General features: G+C 47.3%; 8 protein-coding genes across 8 annotated transcripts; 3 read left to right on the top strand and 5 right to left on the bottom strand.

Annotated features, from left to right (window-relative positions):
* Positions 1-456: 456 nt before the first annotated feature.
* F4822DRAFT_406569 (uncharacterized protein) lies at positions 457-2,255 on the bottom strand. The gene is made up of 5 exons (XM_051458415.1): positions 2,105-2,255; positions 1,704-2,048; positions 1,522-1,645; positions 1,102-1,457; positions 457-1,036 (listed from the first exon to the last, which is right to left on the bottom strand). Exons 2-5 carry the CDS (start codon positions 1,995-1,997, stop codon positions 854-856), a joined length of 957 nt encoding a protein of 318 aa, XP_051313235.1. The 5' UTR covers positions 1,998-2,048; positions 2,105-2,255; the 3' UTR covers positions 457-853.
* F4822DRAFT_406568 (uncharacterized protein) lies at positions 2,105-3,085 on the top strand. Its single transcript, XM_051458414.1, has one exon. It carries the CDS (start codon positions 2,356-2,358, stop codon positions 2,608-2,610), a length of 255 nt encoding a protein of 84 aa, XP_051313234.1. The 5' UTR covers positions 2,105-2,355; the 3' UTR covers positions 2,611-3,085.
* A 7,361-nt stretch (positions 3,086-10,446) lies between these two features.
* On the top strand, positions 10,447-11,981 carry F4822DRAFT_283139 (dihydrodipicolinate synthetase). Its single transcript, XM_051454908.1, has 2 exons — positions 10,447-11,816; positions 11,890-11,981. The coding sequence occupies exon 1, from the start codon at positions 10,638-10,640 to the stop codon at positions 11,766-11,768; it is 1,131 nt and encodes a 376-aa protein (XP_051313233.1). The 5' UTR covers positions 10,447-10,637; the 3' UTR covers positions 11,769-11,816; positions 11,890-11,981.
* An 882-nt stretch (positions 11,982-12,863) lies between these two features.
* On the bottom strand, positions 12,864-13,843 carry F4822DRAFT_282990 (uncharacterized protein). The gene has a single exon (XM_051454906.1). It carries the CDS (start codon positions 13,549-13,551, stop codon positions 12,949-12,951), a length of 603 nt encoding a protein of 200 aa, XP_051313232.1. The 5' UTR covers positions 13,552-13,843; the 3' UTR covers positions 12,864-12,948.
* A 711-nt stretch (positions 13,844-14,554) lies between these two features.
* Positions 14,555-16,569, top strand: F4822DRAFT_406544 (uncharacterized protein). Its single transcript, XM_051458413.1, has 7 exons — positions 14,555-14,730; positions 14,794-14,841; positions 14,909-15,035; positions 15,125-15,336; positions 15,437-15,588; positions 15,669-16,224; positions 16,295-16,569. The coding sequence occupies exons 1-7, from the start codon at positions 14,659-14,661 to the stop codon at positions 16,457-16,459; spliced, it is 1,332 nt and encodes a 443-aa protein (XP_051313231.1). The 5' UTR covers positions 14,555-14,658; the 3' UTR covers positions 16,460-16,569.
* Positions 16,443-18,872, bottom strand: F4822DRAFT_283093 (glycoside hydrolase superfamily). Its single transcript, XM_051454907.1, has 2 exons — positions 17,529-18,872; positions 16,443-17,473 (listed from the first exon to the last, which is right to left on the bottom strand). Exons 1-2 carry the CDS (start codon positions 18,405-18,407, stop codon positions 16,586-16,588), a joined length of 1,767 nt encoding a protein of 588 aa, XP_051313230.1. The 5' UTR covers positions 18,408-18,872; the 3' UTR covers positions 16,443-16,585.
* On the bottom strand, positions 18,838-20,309 carry F4822DRAFT_406537 (glutathione S-transferase). Its single transcript, XM_051458412.1, has 3 exons — positions 19,891-20,309; positions 19,535-19,838; positions 18,838-19,464 (listed from the first exon to the last, which is right to left on the bottom strand). Exons 1-3 carry the CDS (start codon positions 20,132-20,134, stop codon positions 19,014-19,016), a joined length of 999 nt encoding a protein of 332 aa, XP_051313229.1. The 5' UTR covers positions 20,135-20,309; the 3' UTR covers positions 18,838-19,013.
* A 1,046-nt stretch (positions 20,310-21,355) lies between these two features.
* F4822DRAFT_430202 (uncharacterized protein) lies at positions 21,356-23,105 on the bottom strand (the record flags this gene model as incomplete). Its single annotated transcript, XM_051461242.1, has 7 exons — positions 21,356-21,772; positions 21,832-21,928; positions 21,997-22,073; positions 22,474-22,631; positions 22,707-22,712; positions 22,814-22,942; positions 23,048-23,105. The coding sequence occupies 7 exons, from the start codon at positions 23,103-23,105 to the stop codon at positions 21,356-21,358; spliced, it is 942 nt and encodes a 313-aa protein (XP_051313228.1).
* Positions 23,106-23,311: the final 206 nt, after the last annotated feature.

Genomic DNA, 23,311 nt, shown 5'->3' with positions numbered 1-23,311 from the left:
AAGTTTGCGATATCAACAATTCGTGTAACTGAAGGACTGTGGCTGTGAGATATTATTACCAACATTTATACTTTGTATGATGTTTAACAGACGCGAGTCTCACTCATCACATTTACAAGCGATAGATGGTGACGGGCACATATGTAGGTCTAGCCTCAACTTCGTTTATCACCAACAATGGATATTTATTCCTCCCACAGGAATCTAGCGCTTTCCGCCAGAGGTTGATTGGCTAGCCTCGGAACCTAAGGTACGCAGGTTCGGGATCTACTCTCGAGATCGACAGGGTCTCCTGCATATGGCTACATATAGCTACATACATAGTACACTGCAAGAGCCGGACCTAACTAACACCCCACGAATCCGAATACCGCATTTAGAAGTCCGTGGAGATACTCGAGCTGATCGTGAGTTTGAAGTCATTCGAGTGTAGACATCCAGGAATTAACCAAACGATGGGCAGGATGCAGTGTGTCGTTATACCCTATAGTTGGAACATCACAATCCGTGTTCAAAGAAGAAAAGGTGTCGGATAAAGTAGAGCGAACCATTTTCATTTATCCCTATGTACAAGCCAGACCTCACAATGACAGGGGGGAGAATGGCACCATATACTTTTTACATGAACCTCTGCAATACCGTAAGGGGTAATCCGTGATTCCTGCATCAGCCACAAAAATCCCCCACGGCCTCAGATAGGTTACTCAATGGAGAGACGATATGTAGAACCCTTAAATTAGGGTCTACGGGAACAGGTAGGAGTTACTAATACTTCGTATATCCAAACATCGTAACAACATAAAAAGACCCTTCCCAATGCCCGAAAGCTTCGTCATTCATTCTTTTCTCATTCCTAATGAGATACTACTCCGCCTCGAGGTCTCACTCGAATGTTACCTTCTAGAAGTGCTTTGTCCGAGATCTCGGCAAGAGGATCCTTCTTGTCGTGCGTGAAGCTGGCGCGTTCGGCTCGCGACATTCGAAGGATATTGTATCTCTCACCACCAAGCTTGTATTCCTTGCCGAACTTCTTGAACTAAAAAACAGTTACGCATCAACAAATGTTCACTATAAACCCTGTCTTTAAGGGAGAACACTTACTTTTCGCTTCCACTCCCACTTATCGGATTTAGGAGCACTGGAAGATGGCTTGATTCTGGCGCCAAGTTCTCTTTCGTATGCTCTCACTTTCTCCTCCGTGCCGTAACATCCGGCTTCTCGGAAGTTAACGCCGGCCTTCTTGCCGTAGGCAATGACCTCTTTACGATATGGCAAATCAAATCCCTGGCCCTGCAGTGTCGTGGTCCAGTAAATAAAGAAGGTCATGACCAACCCTAGATCCTTGATATCGGAATCGGCCTTAAGGAGCTTCCCCCGATCAAGCTCATTGAGCACGGTCACGAAAGCGCGCCCAACGAGACCTATGGTAGCCTCTAATCTCTTCCTGTCGTCCAATCCTAAATCCCGTAAATGTCAGTTAAATTAATTACAAGTCAATTTTTTAGATTCTCGAAAACTAACCAAGCCAGGCGCCAATGGGTATTTCTACAAGCCACTGCATAATTGCGGCTATGATGGCCCACATCTGCTTCAAGTTCTTCTTGTTGCGCTTCTTCTTTGAAAACTCTTTATCAAATGCAAGAAGCTGAAAATTATTAGTTAGCCCATAGGTATGGACCCGGCGAAGGGTAATGAGTTCTTACCATATTCTCAACAAGTTCCTGCATGCCATGGCTGTGGAATTGCTTGTGAATGTGCATGTTAAAGAACTCGGGATTCGTGTAAGAAGCCCGTCTCTCCCATGTGGAAAATAACTTCCACGTCTCCCACATAGCGACCCATCGGTGATTCGGGTGCTCAACAGCCGGCTTCATCTCGATGTTATCTTCAGCTTTGGCCTCTTCATTGTACTGTTCAAGCAGATCCTCCTCATCGAGCTGGTCATCTTCATCCTTGTCCCAGTTCTCGTTCTCGATGTCAAAGAACGGACGGAACATGCAATAATATTGATATGATCTTCTATTGCTGTTGCCTTCTTCATCGTAATTCTATGAGTCGGTTTAGTAAGGAATATGAAGCTATTCGATTGAGGGGTTACACATACCACATGGCTCTCACCATCGGAAAAATCCGTTATGATGGTCTCGTCATCGTCATCATCTTCATCTGGAAACACAGCCCGTCTGGAACTTCTGAGAGATCCGGTCTGCTCAGTTGAAGAAGAAGCGGCGGCACCGGCACTAGATCGCGGTCGTTTCTTTTGGGGCACGGGGAGGAGTCCCGGGGGTGAAAATCGATATATGAGATAAGCTGACAATAGGACAGGCGCAATTGACAGGACTAGCGTCTTCGTCGATGGAACAGAACCTAGTTGCATGGCGTGCTGCAAGCTTCTCTTTTTGTTCTGAGATATCGGCTACTTTTTCTGTACTGGTAATTTGTCTTATCCGACTTATTCACGTTAGGTGCTTTGTTCTTTGTACACTTCTCTCTCTTTTTTCGCCAATTGGAGTCCCCACTTTCCTAACGACGAGGATCTTTCACACAAGGCGGTCACGTTTTTTAAGTAGGAAAAAAAATATGTATGAGCGGAGGCTGGGCTGGGATTGATTTGGTGCGGGCAAGGTCGGACAAGAAAGGGAAGGGAAAGAAGCAAGAAGCTATGGCCACCCATGCGGATCTACTAGGTACTATCTAGCATTCATTCCCCCATCCGAAAGACTCCTCTCTTCTTGTTCCTAGTCCGCCACACCGCCCTTTCGATCTTAGAAGGTTCCACGATTAGCTGTTTCAAACTGGGGGCCCTCACAGCGAGATTCTAAAACTTATTGCTTGCTTCTATAGTAATGATTCAATATTCTTAATTGAAACTAGTATACAAGTTTATCTATACTCCAATTGATCTCTCTTGTCCCAATTCCCTATCAAACAACAACTGAAATACAACCCCCTGCATAGATATATGCAAGATGGGAATTTAGAAGATGCCCCTCCTTTGAGGACTGGACAAGGATGAATGTCATTGTTATTGAGCAGCTAACTAGGATTATCGGAGGTGGGGTTCTCTCTTTGAAAACTAATCCGGAGCCCACCAACCTCGTCACCTCGCAGCGCATTCAAACGGGTTATAGCACTTCCGTCATCGTTTTTATGCTTTCTTCAATTGCTACTAGTTAATTCTATCGTATCGCGCGCGCCTAAGCTAGCATTATATTCCTTTCCTAACATCCCAAATTACAACACAGAGTGACAACTCAACAACATCCACTTAGTCTTTTTTTCTTCTAATTCCTACGATAGATAAGTACCCAACAGATAACAATTACAAACGGCTCAATTACTCGGGTGCCTACTTAGGTACTTATTCAAAACTTCCCGCCATATATGCATATTAAAATAAGGACGGCAACCTGCATTATATCAAGTTTCACATTCCACCTCCGACCCATCATAGAGGTTGAGAGGTTGGTAAAAAAGACTACCTAATTTTCTCAACAATCAAAAGAGCATTAAGTGGACTTTGAGGCGAAGCCACTTCGAGACTAATATAGTCCATTTCTAGTCACCTGAGGTTATGTTTCAAACGATGGCCTCGGGTCGCCCTCACTCCACATGACGTATGACATTAGTTGATATCGCCTTAATAAACCAAGAAGTCGTTAGATCTCCGATAGTTGGAGTAGATGTAAGAGCCTTGGTGATGAGATAGATCATTTTGACTACGTCAAAGCTCTATCTGAGAAGACTCTTCAGCAATACGCCACAGGAAGTCGGAATACTCAGTATACCGAGACCCACTCTCAACATCTTATCGAGCGAGAAGGATCTCATGAAATCTTCATAAAAAACAGTTTACAACAATAATCATTTTCATTATACGAGACTATATACTATTCGGGAGTAAGTCAGTCGTATAATTACATGAAAGTATTAACATATTGCGACGTAATTCATAAGTAGGAATTACCACTAATTATAAGTGAAATGAGTATTTTCGGATGATTACGGTCTAAGCCGGTTAGGACTTGCGTTTTATTCAAAAATGCTCAATGAAATTCATATTCCACTTCATTGTGCGCTTTAATGGAAAGGCGGTATTGATATATAATTCGTTTCGTTCTCAAGTCCGAGTCTCTTTGAGTTCTTCATAGTTGTACTTGTGTAAAATTCATCCTGTGTAACGCTATGCGGGCCATACGATATAAGGCATTCTCAAATGAAATCTAATGAAAATAGTACGAACATAATTAGATATGCGGACCTAAGAGCCGTACAAAAGAGCTCTACTATATAACTAAAAGGTGTTGTCTATATCTTCATACTCTTGTCTGTCAAGTGGTGATAGATATTATCCTAGAGAACCCATGTTCCTGATTTGTGATAGATACCCAAGTTATTGTTAACTAAATGACTTTCTAGGCCGGGTGAGCTCTAAATAGGGTTATGTGGTGAATAAGCCATTACACCCTATAAGCATTACAAGAGCGATCCTAAGAGATACTATAGTTGAACTTAGCTTTCCCGATGGATGTTTAAGCTTGGGATTGCTCGTGGATTGAATATTCATTTGGCCTTGAACGGGGATCTGCATTTGTGTATATCTCATGAACGTTATATGACGCCACGGAAATATGAAATGCAGAGTACCTAGGTAGTTTATTGATGGCACTCGTATTTTTTCCCATGTCACATAAAGATGTACCCTGAGCAAGTCACTCAACTCCATCCTCTTCAGTCTATTCTATTCCATATACAAGTTTTATGGGTGCTTATATCAAATAACCGACGATACTGCAAGGATAACGTGTATTTTGGGTCGGCGCTTCCATATAACCTTTAGGCGGTGTATTACTACCTGGGCAATTCTGAGGTTTTAGACATGAGGGACAAATCGGGCGTAAGAACCTCATTACTCAGCTAGATTATCATCGCTAAATGATCTATAAAGATATCGTATTACCTCGGTACTCAGAGACTTACACCAAGATACTTTGCGTGAGGAATCACAAGCCCTGGACGTTCCAAGTTCACATATTGCCACCTTGGGCTCGCCAGGCTCATTTAAAACGGGTATCGTGTCGAGATACAAAAATACCCAACCTGACCATCACAAGAAACCAAGTTCTCCTCTCGAGATGGTCCTCACTAGAGCCGTGAATATCCATTCTAAAGATCATTCCCCAGTAACTACCGAGGTAGTCGTTGCTCCCCGCAGATCTGCTCATAGCTATCCAAGAGCTTATAACCTGTGATATATACTATATAGAAGATTAGTGTCTCATTCTTGCTTACAGCATTTGTACTAGTCAAATATGCGAGTCAGACGGTAGTGGTACATGTAGGGTAGCATGGGCGATATATTATTCTCGGTTTACCGGGTTATATTATTTGCGAAGTTCTGCGAATTCCCCGAGAATGTCAGCACTTTTCCTTCCAATATGGTCCTGTCTAGATCCTCAGCCCTAGGCATGATGTAGTTAAATGCCTTCCGGACTGGTACTAGTCTTGTTAATGGCGATGTTCCAATAGGCTGGACGCGATGCTCGTGGGATCTGGGAGGTAATACAGATTCGTAATCCAGCACCCTCAGATGCTGTTTTCAGTGCCATTCCCGTCGTCCATATGGAAATCGGGCATTCTCGCTGTCGTCGGTTGACTGTCGTCTTCAAGCTTCCGTAACCCAACGAGACCGGACCAGGCTCCATGGGCCAAACGGACTCTCAAAAGCAGTACGTGATCCGAAGGTGTGGGGGGATGTAAATTTTCACGAATCCCACGGATTTACTTGCAGCTGGTTGCCTATAGGGCAGAAAATTGTGTGTGTCGGCTGGGATCATGCCATCCTCTGGTTTGTACGTCATGTCCTAGGTATGCCGTACCCACGTGGCAGAGCAGGCATCTCCTCTTCCTGTAAGTGAATGAAAAAAAGTCTAGTATACTCAAGGTACTATACATACACTCCTTCCTTATGGATTGGGTTGCCGTGTAATCCATGTGACCGGGAAACGGCCCCTTTAAGGTAGCTTGGCGATTATGCATTTTGAATTGGCCGTTGGGCACGCTCGCAGAATTAAGTTACGAGCTTTCATTAGGCTCCAGACGTTTCCTTCCGTAAATATAAGCGGCTAGTTATAGAAAGTCCCTTAAGATGACCCCAAAACTGTGACTGGTCCTGCGTCGTAACGTAGTGGATATTGAAGTGTACTACATTTTAGCTGCATGGTGTATGAAGCATGTAATCAAATTAAGCAATTTAGATGATATTGGGGTCTCTAAATAGGGATTGGCTGAATTCAAGTTTTACTGATCGATCTTAGTTGGCATTGAAAGGACGTATGTAGCTCCGCAGGTGTACTGGGTGGTGTGCAGGATATATCATTCGTCGGTTCTTAACTAGAATGACTCGAATTTAATGTTAGAAAACAAATATATCTTAATGGACTGAATGAAGAGGCTTAGAATATATAGGGGAGGTTTCAGTTGAGATATAGAACCAACTGGACATTGCGTAGAGCATATGAATTACATTGCTCTACTATTCGGTCAGCGACCTAATGTATAAACTCAGGGGGCTCATGCCTATATTGTAGCTATCATACCTAGGTATGTTTAGGTGGAATACCTTACATGAGTAGTGGATCTAGACGAGTCGACAGTGAGTTGGATAAGACTGTACCCGAAAATCACGTCCCGGGCTTCATGGAACGGTGGCCTCGCATTTCCATACTCGCCGTCGTTAGAACCAATCTGTCGGAAACAGGACCATCAATCGGAGGTATAAGTACTATAAGATACATATAACTACCTAGGTAACCGCCTATCATCCCGGCTTCGGGGGGTTGCGGAGGTTCTAGATTCGAAAGTGCGTATTTCTATCAGATTTCGGAGCCGTCGTCACATTTCTCTTGTGGATCGATTTTTTTTCAGAGCATAGTGGATGATACCTAACTTAATTGGTATTCGAAGATCACCATCACGCGATCACCGCAGCGGAATGAAAGAAAGTGCTCGTATTTTTCTTCCGAGTCGGGGTACTGAGTCGTAGCTTCGGGCAATACATACGGCCGAACCAATTGACATGTTGAAGTTAGTCAGAAGCATGTAAAGGATTCATAATGACAGACTAATAATGCGATTCTAGTTTGTAAGGATGTTAGCTATGCCATAGTTATGAAATACTGTAGGTGCCGACTAGATGGTGATAGGATAGTCGCGATAGAACCCATAGGCCCCTTGTAGAGAGGCGTCACCAATCGATCGTAAGCTGACCGAGCTAGTCAGAGACATTCGTTTCTGCGTAATGGGTTGTAATGTGATTTTTCTATATCTTAGCGGATAGACCAAGCTAAAAGGGGAATGTGTTCTTCATCTTGTCTCTATAAGATGTAACTCTAGTTGTCGAATAGTCCAATATAACAACGACTGCGCTTGCTACTTGATAAGGAATGATACCCTGCAGTACTGAGTGTATACAAAATATTCATTGACATTACTACTCTGCCACCCTAAAATGTCATGCCTCTGGAAGTCCATGCCCAGCCGGGTTAGGCAATGTTCATCCTGCCGGCGATCACTTCGATACGGCATGTAGAATGCTGCGGATAGGAGACACGGCTTGCAGGAAGAACCTGGTGGAATGATTCCTTCTACCTCGTCAGCCGCCGAAAAAGAAAAATTAGAGGTTTATGCGCGGGCGCATGACTGGACAGGCCTATACCGTGATAGCCATCCACATGCAGATCATGAGGGAAAACAACAAAAGTTACGGTAAATTACTTGAAGAACTTGAAATAATAAAAATGAATTATGACATTGCCCCGCACTGGGGGAAGAATAAGCAGACAGATCACCTAGCACGTATCAGGTTAGGTACCGAGCTAGGTACCGCACCCTAAATTGTTCGCTAGTATGGAATGGGCCTAGGTATCTCGAATAGAGGGGTAACTACATGTAGGTAACACTTCGGATGGATACCTCCTTCTCCTTCTTTTCTTACATTTTCCTCCCTCTCTCTTTCCCCCCACCCCCATAACCCGCGTTCTAGGTAGGTACGATAGATACAACTACGGTTACGCATGTAGATCATGGAAGTCTCAAGCTGCCAACAATAGCTTATGTACGTGAGGTGGGCACACTTTCTGTGGATGTACCCATGTAGGTACAGTAGGCACGATCTCTTTACTCTCCACCTCTTACCTTCTTACCCTCTTTACGCCTTGTGGCTTTGTTACTAAGCATGATTATTTCCAAGTTGGCCCCCAACTTACCCCCATCCCATTTCCCCCAACCGTTCAAACTGCCAGCTTGCCTGGTTCCCCCCCTCCTACCACCCACGCCCATGCACATCATCAAATCCGAGACTTACATCTGCTTCTAGTACGAAATAGTCAACCTCCGATCCCGAAATGATGAGGGATGTTGGAGAAGAAAGAAATAAAGAAGAAGGATGGAAGCGGAAATGAAGAAGATCACTATCATGATGACGACGATGATGATAAATGATGGTAATGCTGTGTGTGATACTCGCCTCCTCAAACATGACACCTTCCTTCGCACTCCCTGGACTGTCGATCCTATTCCAACTCACCTGCCGTGTGGCGCATCGACAGGTTTTGGTTTGTGACCCAGCGTTGCGGTGCCTGGGAGAAGCATAAACCCTCGTCCGCCAATGACGGCTACGATCCTTAAGCGGCGCCCATTTGAGTCGGAGTCTTCCCTAGAATATGCCAATGATGCATCGCAATCTTGTAGAGCTTGGATAGCGAAGTGCTTCCCACATTTCAACAAGCTTCTTTTACGTTAGATTACTACTACGGTACGACGTTCCAGTCTTGGCTTGAACCAATCTTCGCCTACTTGCCACGTTATTACCTACTTCCTTTGCTGTACTGGCTGCGAACATGCCTCTGAAGATGACTGAGATGACTGTATCATATCTCAAGCCTAATCTCCCTCTTCTGAGCCGGCTTGAGGAAACGAGATGCTTCCATCTGATCATGCTCCCTATCTCGATTCATAATTGGTAGCCGCCTCTAGGCAAGGCGAGTAACCGTTATTACTCTCACCGCTGTTATGGATCGGTTCGCGAAACAACTGGAATGTCCGATGAAGCGATGAATCTGCAGGCAGGTCACTCGCAACTTTTGACAGCTTATTCGAATAGAAGTGGCACTGCAGCCACCCGCCCACCAATCCTAGAGCCACAACCACACTTCCTTCCGAACAGCGAGTAGACTACGAGATTTGCGGTTACTTATCCACGCCTCGCATGCCGCTTTGCCACACTGAGTTCAGCCGCTTAATGAGACGCCCAACTACTAGCCGAATCTTTCGTCATAAACGACATTACATATACTCTCATCACATGGCTGACATGGGGCCTTGGCTAATACTCGAACTCGTGACGGCACCTTCGTCGTGTTAAGCCAGCTCATTCCACTCCACTTTCAAAAAAAAAACCAGGCGCTGCCCAATTTTTGCGACTATCCAACCGGGTGCCATAACAGCCCTGTTCGATCGCGAAGCCCCTGGGCATTGGACTACGGCTATGTCGAACCTGGTAGTGTTAGCTGTGGAAGCAGACGCCGGTGAATGTGACTCTACTAATATGGTAAATAGAGATGCCCTTAATAAACGGCAAACGGTCTTTGGTGACTAGACCCATGGCCTTTCTCCGTTCAATTCCCTAGCCTGCGTCCAGACCTGCATGGTCTTCTCCATCGGTACCAGCCTGTCTGTTGGACCTAGGTGTTAAAGGGGCAGATTGCTCGCGTCCATTGGTCAATGCCAAAAGCCCAAATCGGCTGGGCTATCTAGACACTGTATCACCAGCGTCGTCAGCTAACCACTTATGACCTTTATATTAGGACGGAGTATCTTGAGGGCATCACTAATATAGAGATGGTACCAACGTCGAGGTTTACCCCCACATTCCAAAATAATCCACCCTTATGGAAGGACGTTTGTAGTAGTGTACCTGACCGGTACATTGCCTACCTACACTACTACACAACCATCGTCCATGCAAGCCACCCATAGGTACATATAGCTCTGGGGTGTCTGGATGGATCTTATAGCACCTCAATGCATAATACCTTCGTCTAGTGGCTCTTTGTGCGGTATCCGTACTGGCCTTCGCGCGCGATACGAAAACTTTTTTTATATAAAAAAAAAAAACACCCTTGTTCCCGCAGCTTGGAATATGCGGGTGGTGCAGATCTCCATGCACGGTTCGTGGCTTTCCTTCAGCTGTCATCGTTCCGATATGACTGATCCTAGAGGTGCTCGTGGGCGCCACCGTTTGGGCAACAGGCCATAGCAAGACACACGAGGAGACGTGTATAGCAGGTTTCTAGACAGTATATGTGTCTCCGTTCTTGTCATGAGAGTCGGATGTTCTCCATACACCTTCCTCCTCGTCCATACATCTCTACTCTCTGAAGCAGCTCGCTCTTATTCCTGTAGCCGCTCCTCGAAGTAGGCTATAATTATATCCTACTCCATCGCATATATAATTCAAGCTCCCCGACCTTGATTTACGGGAATTGCAAGCACAGACTTTACCTCAATTCTACCCATCTCAAAGCATTTACCTACCCTAATTCCTAATAGTATCATTATACTATCTTAACACAATAATGGCACCCCATCTTGACGCACCGTCTCCTACTGGAAGTTTCACGAATAGCTTCAATAGAATCCCCTTTCGGCCTTCTGCCTCTGCGGAATCGGGAATGAGTTCTCTAGTACCAACTGAGTCGCGCTCCTCATTGGGCAGTTTCTTTGACGGCGACTCAGTGGAGGACTTTCATATGACACGGCCGCTGGTACCAGGCGTCTATGTACCAACCATGTGTTTCTTCGATGAGGAAACAGAAGATGTTGACACCAATGATATCGCCCGCCACACGGTACGGCTTGCCAAAGCTGGCGTGACCGGTATTGCAACGCAAGGCTCCAATGGTGAAGCTGTTCATCTCACGCATGATGAGCGTCAAGTAGTTACCTTCACCACGCGCAAGGCATTGAACGACGCTGGTTTCTCGCAAATTCCGGTCATTGTCGGCTGCGGCGCCCAGAGTACTCGTGAGACTATCCAGTACTGCTGTGAAGCGTGGCAAGCAGGTGGTGACTACGCCCTCGTATTACCCCCATCATACTATGCGCCATTGTTTGCGCCGTCGTCAGAGACGATCAAAGAATATTTCACAACAGTTGCCGATGCCTCTCCGATACCACTCATCATCTACAATTATCCTGGCGCCGTAAACGGGATGGATTTATCATCGGATGTAATCATCGAGTTAGCGCAGCATCCCAAGATTGTCGGCGTTAAGTTGACGTGCGGCAACACTGGCAAGTTGAACCGCGTAGCTGCCGCAACGCGGAAGTTATCAAAGGACTATAATCCAGACAAGCCCGGTTTCCTGGTCCTTGCAGGCTCGGCCGACTTCTCGATCCAATCGTTGATCGCAGGAGGGCACGGTATCCTAGCCGGCCTCGCGAACATCGCACCGAAGGCGTGCATTAAGACCATCGAGCTATTCAAAGCAGGAAGATATACAGAAGCCCAGAAGATGCAGGAAATTGTATCACAAGGTGATTGGACCGCCATCCAAGGTGGCGTTGTGGGTGTCAAGTCGGGACTTCAAGCATGGTCGGGATACGGCGGCTATGCGCGTAGCCCGCTCCCAAAACCGACTGCCGAGCAAACCAAATCATGGAAAGACGGATTCAGAGAATTGGTGCTGCTAGAGAAGTCCCTATGACAGCCTGCTGACTTCCCGGGACACAGTGGTAGGGGACACGGCCTACCGGTAATGCAGTTTCATCGCGATAGGAGTGTGCGCTATTTAATTGCCGCGAGTACTAATTCACATCTTCGGATAGACGCAGAGTTATTACTCAAAATTCAAGGAAAATGGGCTTATTAATTTTGTGGATTTCGCTTACGAAAAAAACAGAGAAAAAGAAAAAGGATATGGCGTTAAAAATGGCTAGGATCTTAGCTTCTGTCTGACCTGGGCTAGGTTCGTGGCTCAGGGTGTTGTACGACCGTATATTAACCCTTTCTCTCCTTTATCGTTCGCGTTAGCACTGTAATTTCCACTGTATCGCCCAATGGTTGGGGCTACAATGGCTCGTGGCAAGCCTCTCTCCTTGCTGAGGAAATGTACAGATCTACCTAACGATTATTGTACACACACTCCCTCTGAGAGTTTCAATATAATTATCCCACTTACGAATGCGAAATCTATGAGAAATGCAATCTACTCCCACATGATTTAAGTCATATGATAAAAAAAACAGGTAATTGGGATATGAGGCTCTAATATTTCCACCCATTCCTCGGTTGGCGAGCCGAGGCGTTTTATTTCAAAGTTTTATGTCTCAGTGGCCATCCATGTCTTCGATATGAAGAAACGAATAAAAGCCCCGAGATGCAGCTGACCGAATTTGGAGTCTGAGACAGAATTAATGCCTCAAAGAAAAACAAAAAAGGAAAAAAAAAAATTTGCTGGGTACTTCCTCATACTAGAAAATATTAAAGAACGGATGAGAGAATCGACAACACATATGTATCTGATATTACTAACGGGTACCTACCTAGGTACCTATGGAGGCCGAAAGATGACACTGCCCAACGGCTATCGTGGGGTTTGTTGTACATATTTGGCTCGGCACTCCTTTCCGAGACCAAGGAACGCGAATTGGCTTCGAAACTCGATATCTAGACTCAAAGACAACCCGAACATCATTGATCTACTCGCGAGATAATCGTACGATGGACAATACTAATTTACTACTACCTACTTAACAGGTAAATAATGGGAACACTTGTGCTGTGCCAGCCCGTCTGTCGGGTTCGAGTACATGCTCTCAGAGGTTCGAACTTGGTACCTGAGCTGCACTCGGCCGAATGAGGACCGTAAACATTGGGATCGTGCATCAAAACTTACCTACCTCATTTGGCTGCCTGTCAACCGGGATACATACACTATAGGCAGTCCGCTTGGGAACCTGCATGGCATACGCAATTCCCAAGATATTCGTGCTAAAAGCGGTGAGCGACACACTCGACTTGTCGTTCCTGACCAGGCAACCGAACCCCCGTGGCCCACACCAACCCCCCCTTAACATCGTGAGGTCATCGTGGGACGCTGCATGAAGGGTCTCATGCCGCGCGCTATAACGTCGAGGTACAGCTAAACACTGCGAAAAAGGGTCCAACCCCTGGTATTCCCGGCCCGCTATTAAGTCATTCCCCGGATATTGGGGTCGTTGAGCTGGGTCAGTCCCCGATAGGTCCAACTGCAGGCTGACTACTGCCATGTGGAAAGACGTTACTTGAACCGTAGGTAGGACCTTGGAACATATAGCCCATTCAGGTTCCTGCAGCGTGCCGCAGCCGATGTCCGCTCCCACGCTCCCTCCCACTTCCCACGACTGTGTGAGAAACCATAAGCATGGCTGATGCTGGAGGTACACACGGATCACGCCTTGCGTTCCGCGAGGGGGGTCAACATACGATCCAGACCAACCCGAATACATGCAGTAAATCAGTCAGTTTTTAAGCCCTAGGCCTTGGAACATAGTGGGGGTTAGAGAATTAAAAAGTGATCGATCTTCGCCTAGGCGCTGGGCCGAGCATCGGACGACCCCCAAATCACCGCCCAGCCCAATCTACTTGACGCCCACGGACATCCCAAACTCCGAGTCAAGCCAGAGTCAGTTGAGATGACGAACGTGGAGTCAGAGCAAGAAAGCAAGATCTAGCGATGTTAGAGACATTTCTCGTGGCCTTATCTACCACCTGTTTGCATGATACATGCCGTGGCCCCCCAAATCCCTTGCGTCGCTGCTCCATAGGTTCATCCCACTTTGTGGCCGCGGTTTACTGCACGATGAACACGTCGTTTTCTGCCTGTTTTTTCCTGCACACATATTACGGTAGGCTGCGAAGTGATTCAAAATTAAACGCACCGATGCTTCCGATACGATACAATACGCAGTATCGTGTCCTCAGCCCTCTCACTACCGAATGCGGGATCCCATGATCCCTTTTTTTACCTATCACAAGGAATCAAGGCATGAGACCGGATTTTATAGATACTTATAAGTGTAGTGCGCAAATATGGACATCGTTATTGGACGCCTTGTAGATTCGTTCGTGGAGGTATCCGCAAGTACTTGCAGTATCATTTTCTACCACCACGAATTTCCTACGCCACCCCCAACCATCCCTATGTCCTCAATTAAGAGACTGATCACTTGGGCTGCTTGCGTGCCTGTGGCGGTTCTTAATGCTCGGCCCGAGTTCGATGGACGGACCCAGCAACAACCGGTGCCCGTCACGGGCATGACAACAGGCTTTGATAATCGGACCGGGCAGTATCCGGCGCGATGGGAAGTTAATGCCCTACAAGAAGAGGGTGGGCCTCGATGGTAAGTTGGTCCACTAAGGGAAAGAAGATCCGGGATCGTCTGATTCAGAAATAGGGATTTGTATATCCAGGCCCTTGTGGCGCTGCAAAATAGAACGGAGACGGATGAGTTATCGCATTTTGGAATTTCCGGTAAGCACGGCAACTACTTGATAAATAAAGTCTTATTAAGTGTCTTATATTCACATTACGATTTATTGTAGGCATTCATGGCATGCCCTACGCTCCGTATAACGGAGTCGGGCCGGTTCCCGGGGGCTCGGGTGCTGGGTTTTGCCCGCACGGTGTAGTTATCCTCCCACGACAACGATACTCCTTTCATGACCACCGAATTACTAACTTCTAAAAGGAATCACAGTTCGTAGCATGGCATCGTCCATATGTAGCTCTATACGAGGTAAGTTTAAGATTACCCTGTCAGGGTGGCCAACATGGAGTTGTTTCTCACCGTGCCTATGCAATAGCAAATACTCGGGGCGCAGGTTCAGCGCATTGCCGCGTCGTATAACAGCTCTCAGAATAGCTCTGCATACCGAGAAGCTGGAGAAATTTTTCGCCTGCCGTACTGGGACTGGGCTGCGAATCCCCAGCGTATGTAGAGTCGAAACATGCTCCTTATCGTCCTCCTAGCTTTCTAAGTTGAAAATAAAAGTATTGGGGACTAATGCTCATCGATAAAGTACCACCATCATGTACACAAGAAAATATCACAATCAACGGCCCACGCGGACCCCTCACTCTTCGTAGCCCCCTATATAACTATCGGTTCTCTGGATCACGAAAGGGCTGGCCCACGGAGACGACACGTGCGTCGGACGGGAAATCGAATTCCAATCCTGATGTAGTCAACGCGAACCTAGCGGCTGTGGCAGACCAGCTGAAATACCAAGTTGTGAGCAACTCGAAAAGGGGCCATATCCGGTTGGAAAAGGAGAGGAAGAAATAGGAGCTTGAGGACAAGACTAACTTGTGGTATTCTAACATAAACTTAGTACCGCACATTCACGTACGCTGAGACCTACGACCAGATGTCATCCACGGCAAATTTAGCTGGGGTTAGTCTTGAGGCGTCGCATAATATCGTACATAATGCTGTCGGGGGCACGTTTGCGAGTTTGGACTTGACTGCTTTTGATGCGCTTTTGTAGGTTTGATCGCCCATATATCGCCCAACTCAGTGTATATCAACGCGTAACAGAATCTAACATGATTTGTTACATCCAGTATGCTCCACCACGCGAACCTCGACCGTCTGGCTGCTCTGTGGGCTGCCCTTCACCCCGGCGCAGCGTGTCAATCCGAATGGTACGCGAGCCCAGGCCTATATAGCACCGCCCGCGGCGAAAACATCACAGCATCTAGCCCGACAAAGCCGTTCTACCAAGCCGACAAGCGATCCTTCCATACTGGTATAACCGCCGCCTCGCTCAAGCCGTTTGGATACACCTACCCCGAGCTTAATGATATAGGTAGAATCATTCCAAGGATCAATGAACTTTACGGTGACACGGGATTACTTAGTGGTTGCGGAAAAGGGGGAGGAGAGAAACGAGATTGGTTCGTCCAAATCACGGTTAATCGTTCCGATCTGGATTTGCCGTGTAATATCGATGTCGTTTCGGGGGACATGTTCGCTGGGCGTATGGCGCTGCTCAATATGCCGAAGGAAGGGCTAGCCCATGCTACTATTCCTCTACAAAAAGTGGTCGCTACTCTCGGTTCGAATACCACAGGGATCGAAGCTACTCTAAGAGAATGGATCAGGGTTGAAGTTCGGGAGGTAAGAATATATGCAGATGTGCTGGACTGGTCATTCTGTGATTGCCTGTGTCTGTCTAACTTGAGGACAGGTTAATGGATCAACAATTGACATCTCCAATATCACGAACCTGAACGTCTATCTCGTGGCTATAGATGTCACACCTCGCCGTAACGAGTCCGAATTTCCGAAATACAGAAGTAGAAGTATGTATACGAAGACTGTGCTTGATCGAGGGCGCAGTGATAATGGTTGAAGTATTCAGGATGTTTATAAAAATCGTCAGCATAGTGTATGGTTTTTTATACAGAAATTAGATTTCTATTGTATTCAAAGTTATTCAATCGAAGTCATTCAATATTCAATTATTCATCCTCTAATTTTACCAAATGCCAATAAACCCAGCAGCAATACTAGTAACTGCCAATCCACCCCAAAGCCTCACTCTCTCTGCCCCAGAAGTGTCAACGGGGCTAGATCCATTAGGATTACCAGAACTAGACGCATCCACAACCTCAAGCAACACTCCCTCGGCCCTCTTAATACTAAACTCCACCTGTCCATTCTCTCCCACCGAGACACTTTCTACTTTCTCCTCGCCAGTCTTGTCGCCAGTCGCCGGGTCAAACGTAACACCCGAAACGGCAACACCGCTCTTAGCATTAGTTCCCGGGCCGGTAAGCCTTGTAACGCTAACGTTTCGTCCAGAAGACCACGATGTTGCGACGCGAATAGTACTAGACGGCCTCTCGCCCTCACTGAACACGGTGCCATCCGTTGCTTTTAGAGTAGAATTATTGCTTAGTCCCTCTGTTCCATTCCAGACGCCCATATCGAGGAATACCAGTTTGCTAAGCGATCGCTGTTGCTCTTCGCCGGTATACACCGCGTATCCGCTTAATGAACTAGTATTAGCCGCTGGTAGAGCAACGATGCTGAGATTCTGACTGTTCTGGGCGGCGGCTACTTTCGCGACGAAGTAGTGTCCATACCAATTCGCTCGTATACCAGGGGCAAGTGTCTCATTCTTGAGTTCGTAGGACTTGGGTGTGAAGGCAGAGTACTCGCTTTGAGCGCCGAGGTGGAAGTAAGTCTTCTTGATACCGATGGAAGCTCCCATGAGGACGTAATCCACACCCCAGAGGGCAGCGCCGAAGGTATCGCTGATGCCGCTCTTGCCGGAGCAGGATACGGAGTTTGTCTCGCCCATGACGAGAGGCGCGCCAGCTTTGTCGGCCGCGGCGACTTGCGGCACATATTGCGATACATTCTATTTAGTATTAGTTATATCCCAGCATGAGCTCAAGAAGACCTGCGTAACTTACCAACCAAAGCGTCGTATGATTTGACAACAGATCCAACCGCATCCTTAACCAGCGCGGCGTATCGCACGTGGACTGAGGGTACAAATGCGTCGCATAGCTGCCGATAATCTCCTTATCCTCCGGTCTCTCCACAATACCTCCCTCTCCGTTGCCGGTCAAATTCGCAATGCTGAAATCATCAATCTCGTCCTGCTGGTCTGGAACCCAAGGCGGGTCAGCGAACACCGCAGCTTGGAACTTGGGTCGCTTCGCTTCTTCGACTCCTGTGTACCACTCGGAGTTTCTGATCTGGCCGGTAAGGTTTCGGAATTGGTCGATATACGAGGCCACGTCCCAAGAGGAATCTCGCCATCCCTTGTGGATGAAATGATCAATCTCGTTGCCAAGCTCGAATAGTGTGAGCTTATCGCCGAGCGCCGCGTGCGCAGCTTCCGCCTCCGCGACCGCGATGGACCATGCGGAGGTATTGACAGCCAAATTTAGCGTATATACAAAACCAGTGCCGTCGGGGAAGTATCCCGCCCAGCTATCGTACCAACTTGGCGTGATGTTGAAAACTTTCGCAGTGAGAGGTGCTGGAATTGCGACTGAATCATTTCCAGTCGAAAGTGTATCGTAGAAATACGTCTGGTCGGCCGTGTTCCCGCCCACGCGAATAGGGGGCGCTTTGCCCGTTACATTCGCGATGATGCTTAGGAGGTTTGCGGCTAGAGGCGTGGTGACGTAGTCGTGAACCCATACCGGTTCAATTGAGTACCCGTAAACATCCGGTACGAGTGATCGCGTCGCAAGGTCGCTAGGAATATCGACTGTAGTATCTTGAGCTGTGACACTGACAGCGGCCACAAGTGCCGTGATGGCAACTGAACGAATCGTCATTGTGTGCGATAATTCGCTGTGCCTCACTCAGACAAGGGTAGCTAACACCCACAGTGGCTCTCAGCTTTCAATTAAAACCCGAGGGCGCCTCGCCATTTTATCAGCTCTTAAGACGTCACTTCGGTCAGGATAACGCGTCGCCATTCCCCTTGTCCAAAAATTTCCCCGATGGTAAGTTCCCACAACCCAGGTACGGGGTAGCATTTCCAACTTCCAAGACAAGGGACCGTGGGCTTGGATTGCGGGGAATTGGGGACGGCGCAGTTGACGATCCGGGGAAACTCATCCCGAACCTGAAAATTGTCCACCTGTGGGAGCCTGTCGCTAATGGTGATATTTCCTATTTCCACTTATATAATAATCATACTATACCAAGATATTTGAAAAGAAAGTAAACAATAGCTATTCCAGAAAACGATGAGAAGGATGAGGATGGATATGAGTGAAGAGGGTATCATTTAGCTTGGCAAGTTATGAATGTGCAATAGTTATGCAATTTATTTTATTTTATGCATCATGTAACCACCTAATTTCCCCTCTATGCTTTTGCTTTTGCTTTTGCTTTTTCTGTTTTTTACAACACCAACTTCTTCTCCCCTTCATCCTCTAAGGCGAAGAATACTTATACCCATACTTTTCCTTACACTCCTGCAACCACTTCGCATCCTCCTCCGCCTTCTTCTTCTTCTCAGGGTCCGCCTCCTGAGCCTTCAGCAACGCCTCATTCCCAATGCCCAAGTCCGAGGGGGTCGCAAAACCCCTCTTCACAGCCGGTCGCTCCAAGCACCGCGCAACCCAAGCCTTAACATTCGGGAACATATCCGGGTCAACACCCGCAAGAACCGTTCCGTTAGCCCAACCAAGAAGGTTTATATCCGCGATGCTGTACTTGCCGCGCCCGGCACCGGCAACGTAATCTCGGTCCGCGAGTCGCTTATCGAGGACACCGTAGAGACGCTCGGCCTCGCCTACGTAGCGTTGTACACCGTAAGGCACCTTCTCCTTAGCGAAGCGGAAGAAATGGTTTGCTTGTCCCTGCATAGGTCCAACGCCACCGCTACACCAAATCAGTTAAGCATCCCAATCACCAAATATTCAGGTAAGGTAAAGTAGTTAGAAGCACATACTGCTGCCAAGCCATCCACTGCTCACAGACACTAAACTCATCACTATCCACCGGGAAACTAAACTTAAACTCGGGATCATAATGCCTCGTCAAGTACCCCAAAATCGCCATCCCCTCAAACACGGGAAACCCGCCACGATCATGGTCGACGATAGCCGGGATGCGGCCGTTGGGACTGATGGCCGTGAACCACGGCTCTTTTTGCGTGTTCTTCATGATGTTGATCGCTTGCCATGTGTATTGCTTCCCGTATGCTTCTTTTAACTCCTCGAGGAGGATGCTGGCTTTTACACCGTTGGGTGTGGCTATAAGTGGTAAGTGGTGAGTACTTCGGCATAGGAGGGGAGGGAATGTCACCGAAGGTGAATAACTCGATGCCGCTCGTGGCTTTGGTACCCGTTGGTTCCGACATGATTTCTTGTTGTTGTTCCGGTGCTAGTGAGATTCGGGATGTAGAGAATGAGGCTCTACTCTTTATGTATATAGAGGTGGTGGGGTTGAACTGTTGTGTATAATGAGAAGTCAAACACCGAGGTGAGAGACGGGAGGATGGGATTCTTATACGCTGCGCCAACAGGCTACGGAAAGGGTTGGCCGACATGAGGATTTACGTATACATGTACATGTAAATCCAAATATTCTGCCTATCTACGTTGATATCACCAATCAACCTTCCTGGGGTATAAGTGTGACCTTACTCGAAACTCTCCGAACAGCTTTGTATGGAGCAGATATGTAAAGCTAGCTGATGAATCATTACAATTAGACCCTGTTAAGACTACACATATTACGCAATCCAAGTTTTACCTGTTGTAATTCCAATTGTAATTGTTCTTTCGGTATTTGTAAGCAGGTTTCAGACCCTTAAAAATTGGCACTAAGTAGAGCGGCGTAGAGGGAGAGTCGGGAATAGATACAACCGTGATACGATATATGCCCATATATGGCTATCAACCATGGAATTTAGTCGGCATTTTCAATGATACCGAGTCCGAAAACGCCTACAATAAATAGCTATCTCGGCGGGATAACAACTCCAGACTCTTAACAACTACTATTTCTAGAAAGCACAACATCCATAAATGTCTTTTCTTACCTACATTGAATCTATTCGTTAACACACCTTGACCAATACGATAATGCATGAGGTCTTATAAATCATGTAGCTAAGAGATCGTACGGAGATTTGGGTTGGTAATGACATTAAGTCCCTGAACAATACTTCATAATTACTAAGCAGTGCTGTTAGGGAATAGTCTCATAAGTAAATGAGGCTAGCTTTTCTGCAGCGATCGGATCTAACGATTCGGGACGGATCCTACCCATACCCACATGGGTTTAGGTAACAATGATAGTCTGCATAACCTCATGTACGTTTTTGATAGCTCGAGACGACCTGAATAATTTCTACGGCTCCTGCATTAGGCGAAAAAAACATCTCATTCGTAAAAAACAAACGCATCTGTAACTATCTTGCTCGGTCATCATACACACAATTAACCAAAAGCCAACCAGAGAGCATGCATGGCTCAACCAAGCTTGTCAAGAGAATACCATTTGACATCCTGTCCCCGCCGTCCTCATCAATACGTCGAAGCCGGCCGTCTCAAGAAAACAATAACTTCATCGCAACTTCACATGAAAGCTACCCCATGAACAACTTTTGATTTTACCTTTCTCTTTTTGGTTACCTATTATGTAGCTTTCTTCCCTAAAATATACCATGGTCACGGCACAATCGTCCGGCCAAATCCGAAGGGGAAACGGAGTGGTATCTAGATAACGTAAGGGGGGTCGTTCAGATAAAGATGAATTAAGAAATTTACCAGTAACCGCCACCGCGGCGGTAGTCCTCCCGAGGGTATCCGCCACCCTCACGAGGTCCATATCCACCCTCCCGCGGGGGGAAATCCCGGGGAGGTCGATCATACGGTCGACCGTTAACGTAGGGGTCCGGCGGGGGACCATAGTCGCGTCTATACGGGTCCTCGTAACGTCCACGAGGTGGTGGGTAGTCATCGACAGGCCCACGGCGCGGTGGTGACCTGTAACGGCGCTCGTCGTAGTAATCACGACGGGGAGGGCTCCTATCACGGTAGTCATCACGGTATCCGCGGGGACTGTACCCACGGGGTGGTCCACGTCGATCGTAGCCGTCACCGCCTGGCGCGCCGTGAGGTCGACGGCCCATAGGAGAACGAGAACGACCACGGTCACGGACAGGGAAGTCCGGTTGAGTCTGATTTTGGGAATTAGCGCGTGTCAAGTATATGGCGGTTTCTCGTGAAGTAGACATACATCAGCAATACAGTTAACTCGCTGTCCCTTGAACTCTCGGCCGTCAAGCTTCTCTACGGCAGTCTTCAGATCTGCTGCAGTTTCAAACTCGACAAAGCTGTTGATAAATAAAACATTAGCTCTCGTTCTAGTTAAAGTTGAGATATTGGTCAGTTTTTCACTTACCCGCGACCATTGCCGTCACGGCCGGTCTCTGAGTACACGACATCCAAACTGGATTGTCGGGCAAAGTCTTTCAGGTCCTAGATCCAGATTCCATGTAAGTGGGGGGTCCGAGGAGCGGTGTAGAACATATGCGAACGAGGCCAAATATCCCCTATTCCAGAAGCAGCAGTAGAAGTAGTAGTAACACCAGCAAAGAAGTGCGGTCAAACCAATCCAAGCAGGCGGGTTACGTCCAACATGGAAATCCTTGAGGCACCTTGGCCAGCTCCTAAGACCTGTCCGCCAGAGTGTGGGAGAGCTAAATTTCGATGGTCATGACATCACAAACAAAGATCTTGTTGGATACCAGCGTCCCCTGCGCTGTTGAGGCGATAAAGCACACGAAGCAAGACGGCTCGCTGGACCAAGGAAGGGAAAGATGATGGTCTAAAAAGCCAGAATCCGAGGGCGAAGAACGGGAAAACGGGGGTAACAGACCTGCCAGCTGGTATCATTGGGTAATCCGGTAATCTGCATTCGGTGGGGAGTGCGACGGGGGCGCGGTGCGCTGCGCTCATGGCCACCGAAGCCTTCGCGGTGTCGAGAACCTCGAGCGAATTGGACGGTTAAACGTTCGCCCATGAAGTCGGATCCATCTTTTCGTCAAAATTAGCCAGGGAAACAACGGGAGAATCAGGAAATATGGTGGCCAGAAACGGTCCGAGACATACGGAAAGCTGCAGCGCGATGAAAAGTTAGCTATCAAATTCATACTTCTAGAAGCTATTGGAAGGACTAGCAATCCGAAGAAATGCTGGGGGTTTGTGGGTTTGCTCACCAGGAACAACGTCACGCGCATCCATAGGATCCTTGTATTCGATGAAGCCGAATCCATTCATCAACTTGACCTCGGTGATTTCGCCAGTTCCATGGGTAGCGAAATGAGCTTCAACGTCAGCCTTGGTTGCTACAATGTTCATGTTAGCAATCACGATGGAGCAATAGGAAGCCAGCTCAAGCTCTATCACGCCGCAATAGCGACTTAATTAAGCTTCTAGGTACGCCAACTTACCGCCCTTGGGAAGGTTGCCCAAGTAGAGCCGAGTCGCGGAAACCTCAGTTGATGCCATGGTCGCGATGGGTAACTGTTAGGATCGGAATCCGGATTGGAGGCGAGGGACTGGACAGAAGCTGGAGCTGCCCGCGTGCGCGGCGGGGAAGAAAAATCCTAGTCTGCGGGATGTCGCAAAGCCAGAATAAACCAAACGGAGATAATTTTTTGATGAAATTGTTATCCGATCGAATGGATTGTGTGGGATAGAACGGAAATTTCGGA

Source organism: Hypoxylon trugodes, assembly GCF_022578975.1.
Source record: "Hypoxylon trugodes strain CBS 135444 unplaced genomic scaffold F4822scaffold_6, whole genome shotgun sequence".
Lineage (NCBI taxonomy): Eukaryota > Fungi > Ascomycota > Sordariomycetes > Xylariales > Hypoxylaceae > Hypoxylon > Hypoxylon trugodes.
Note: the sequence above shows the minus strand (reverse complement) of the source record. Positions and strands in the feature narration are given on the sequence as shown.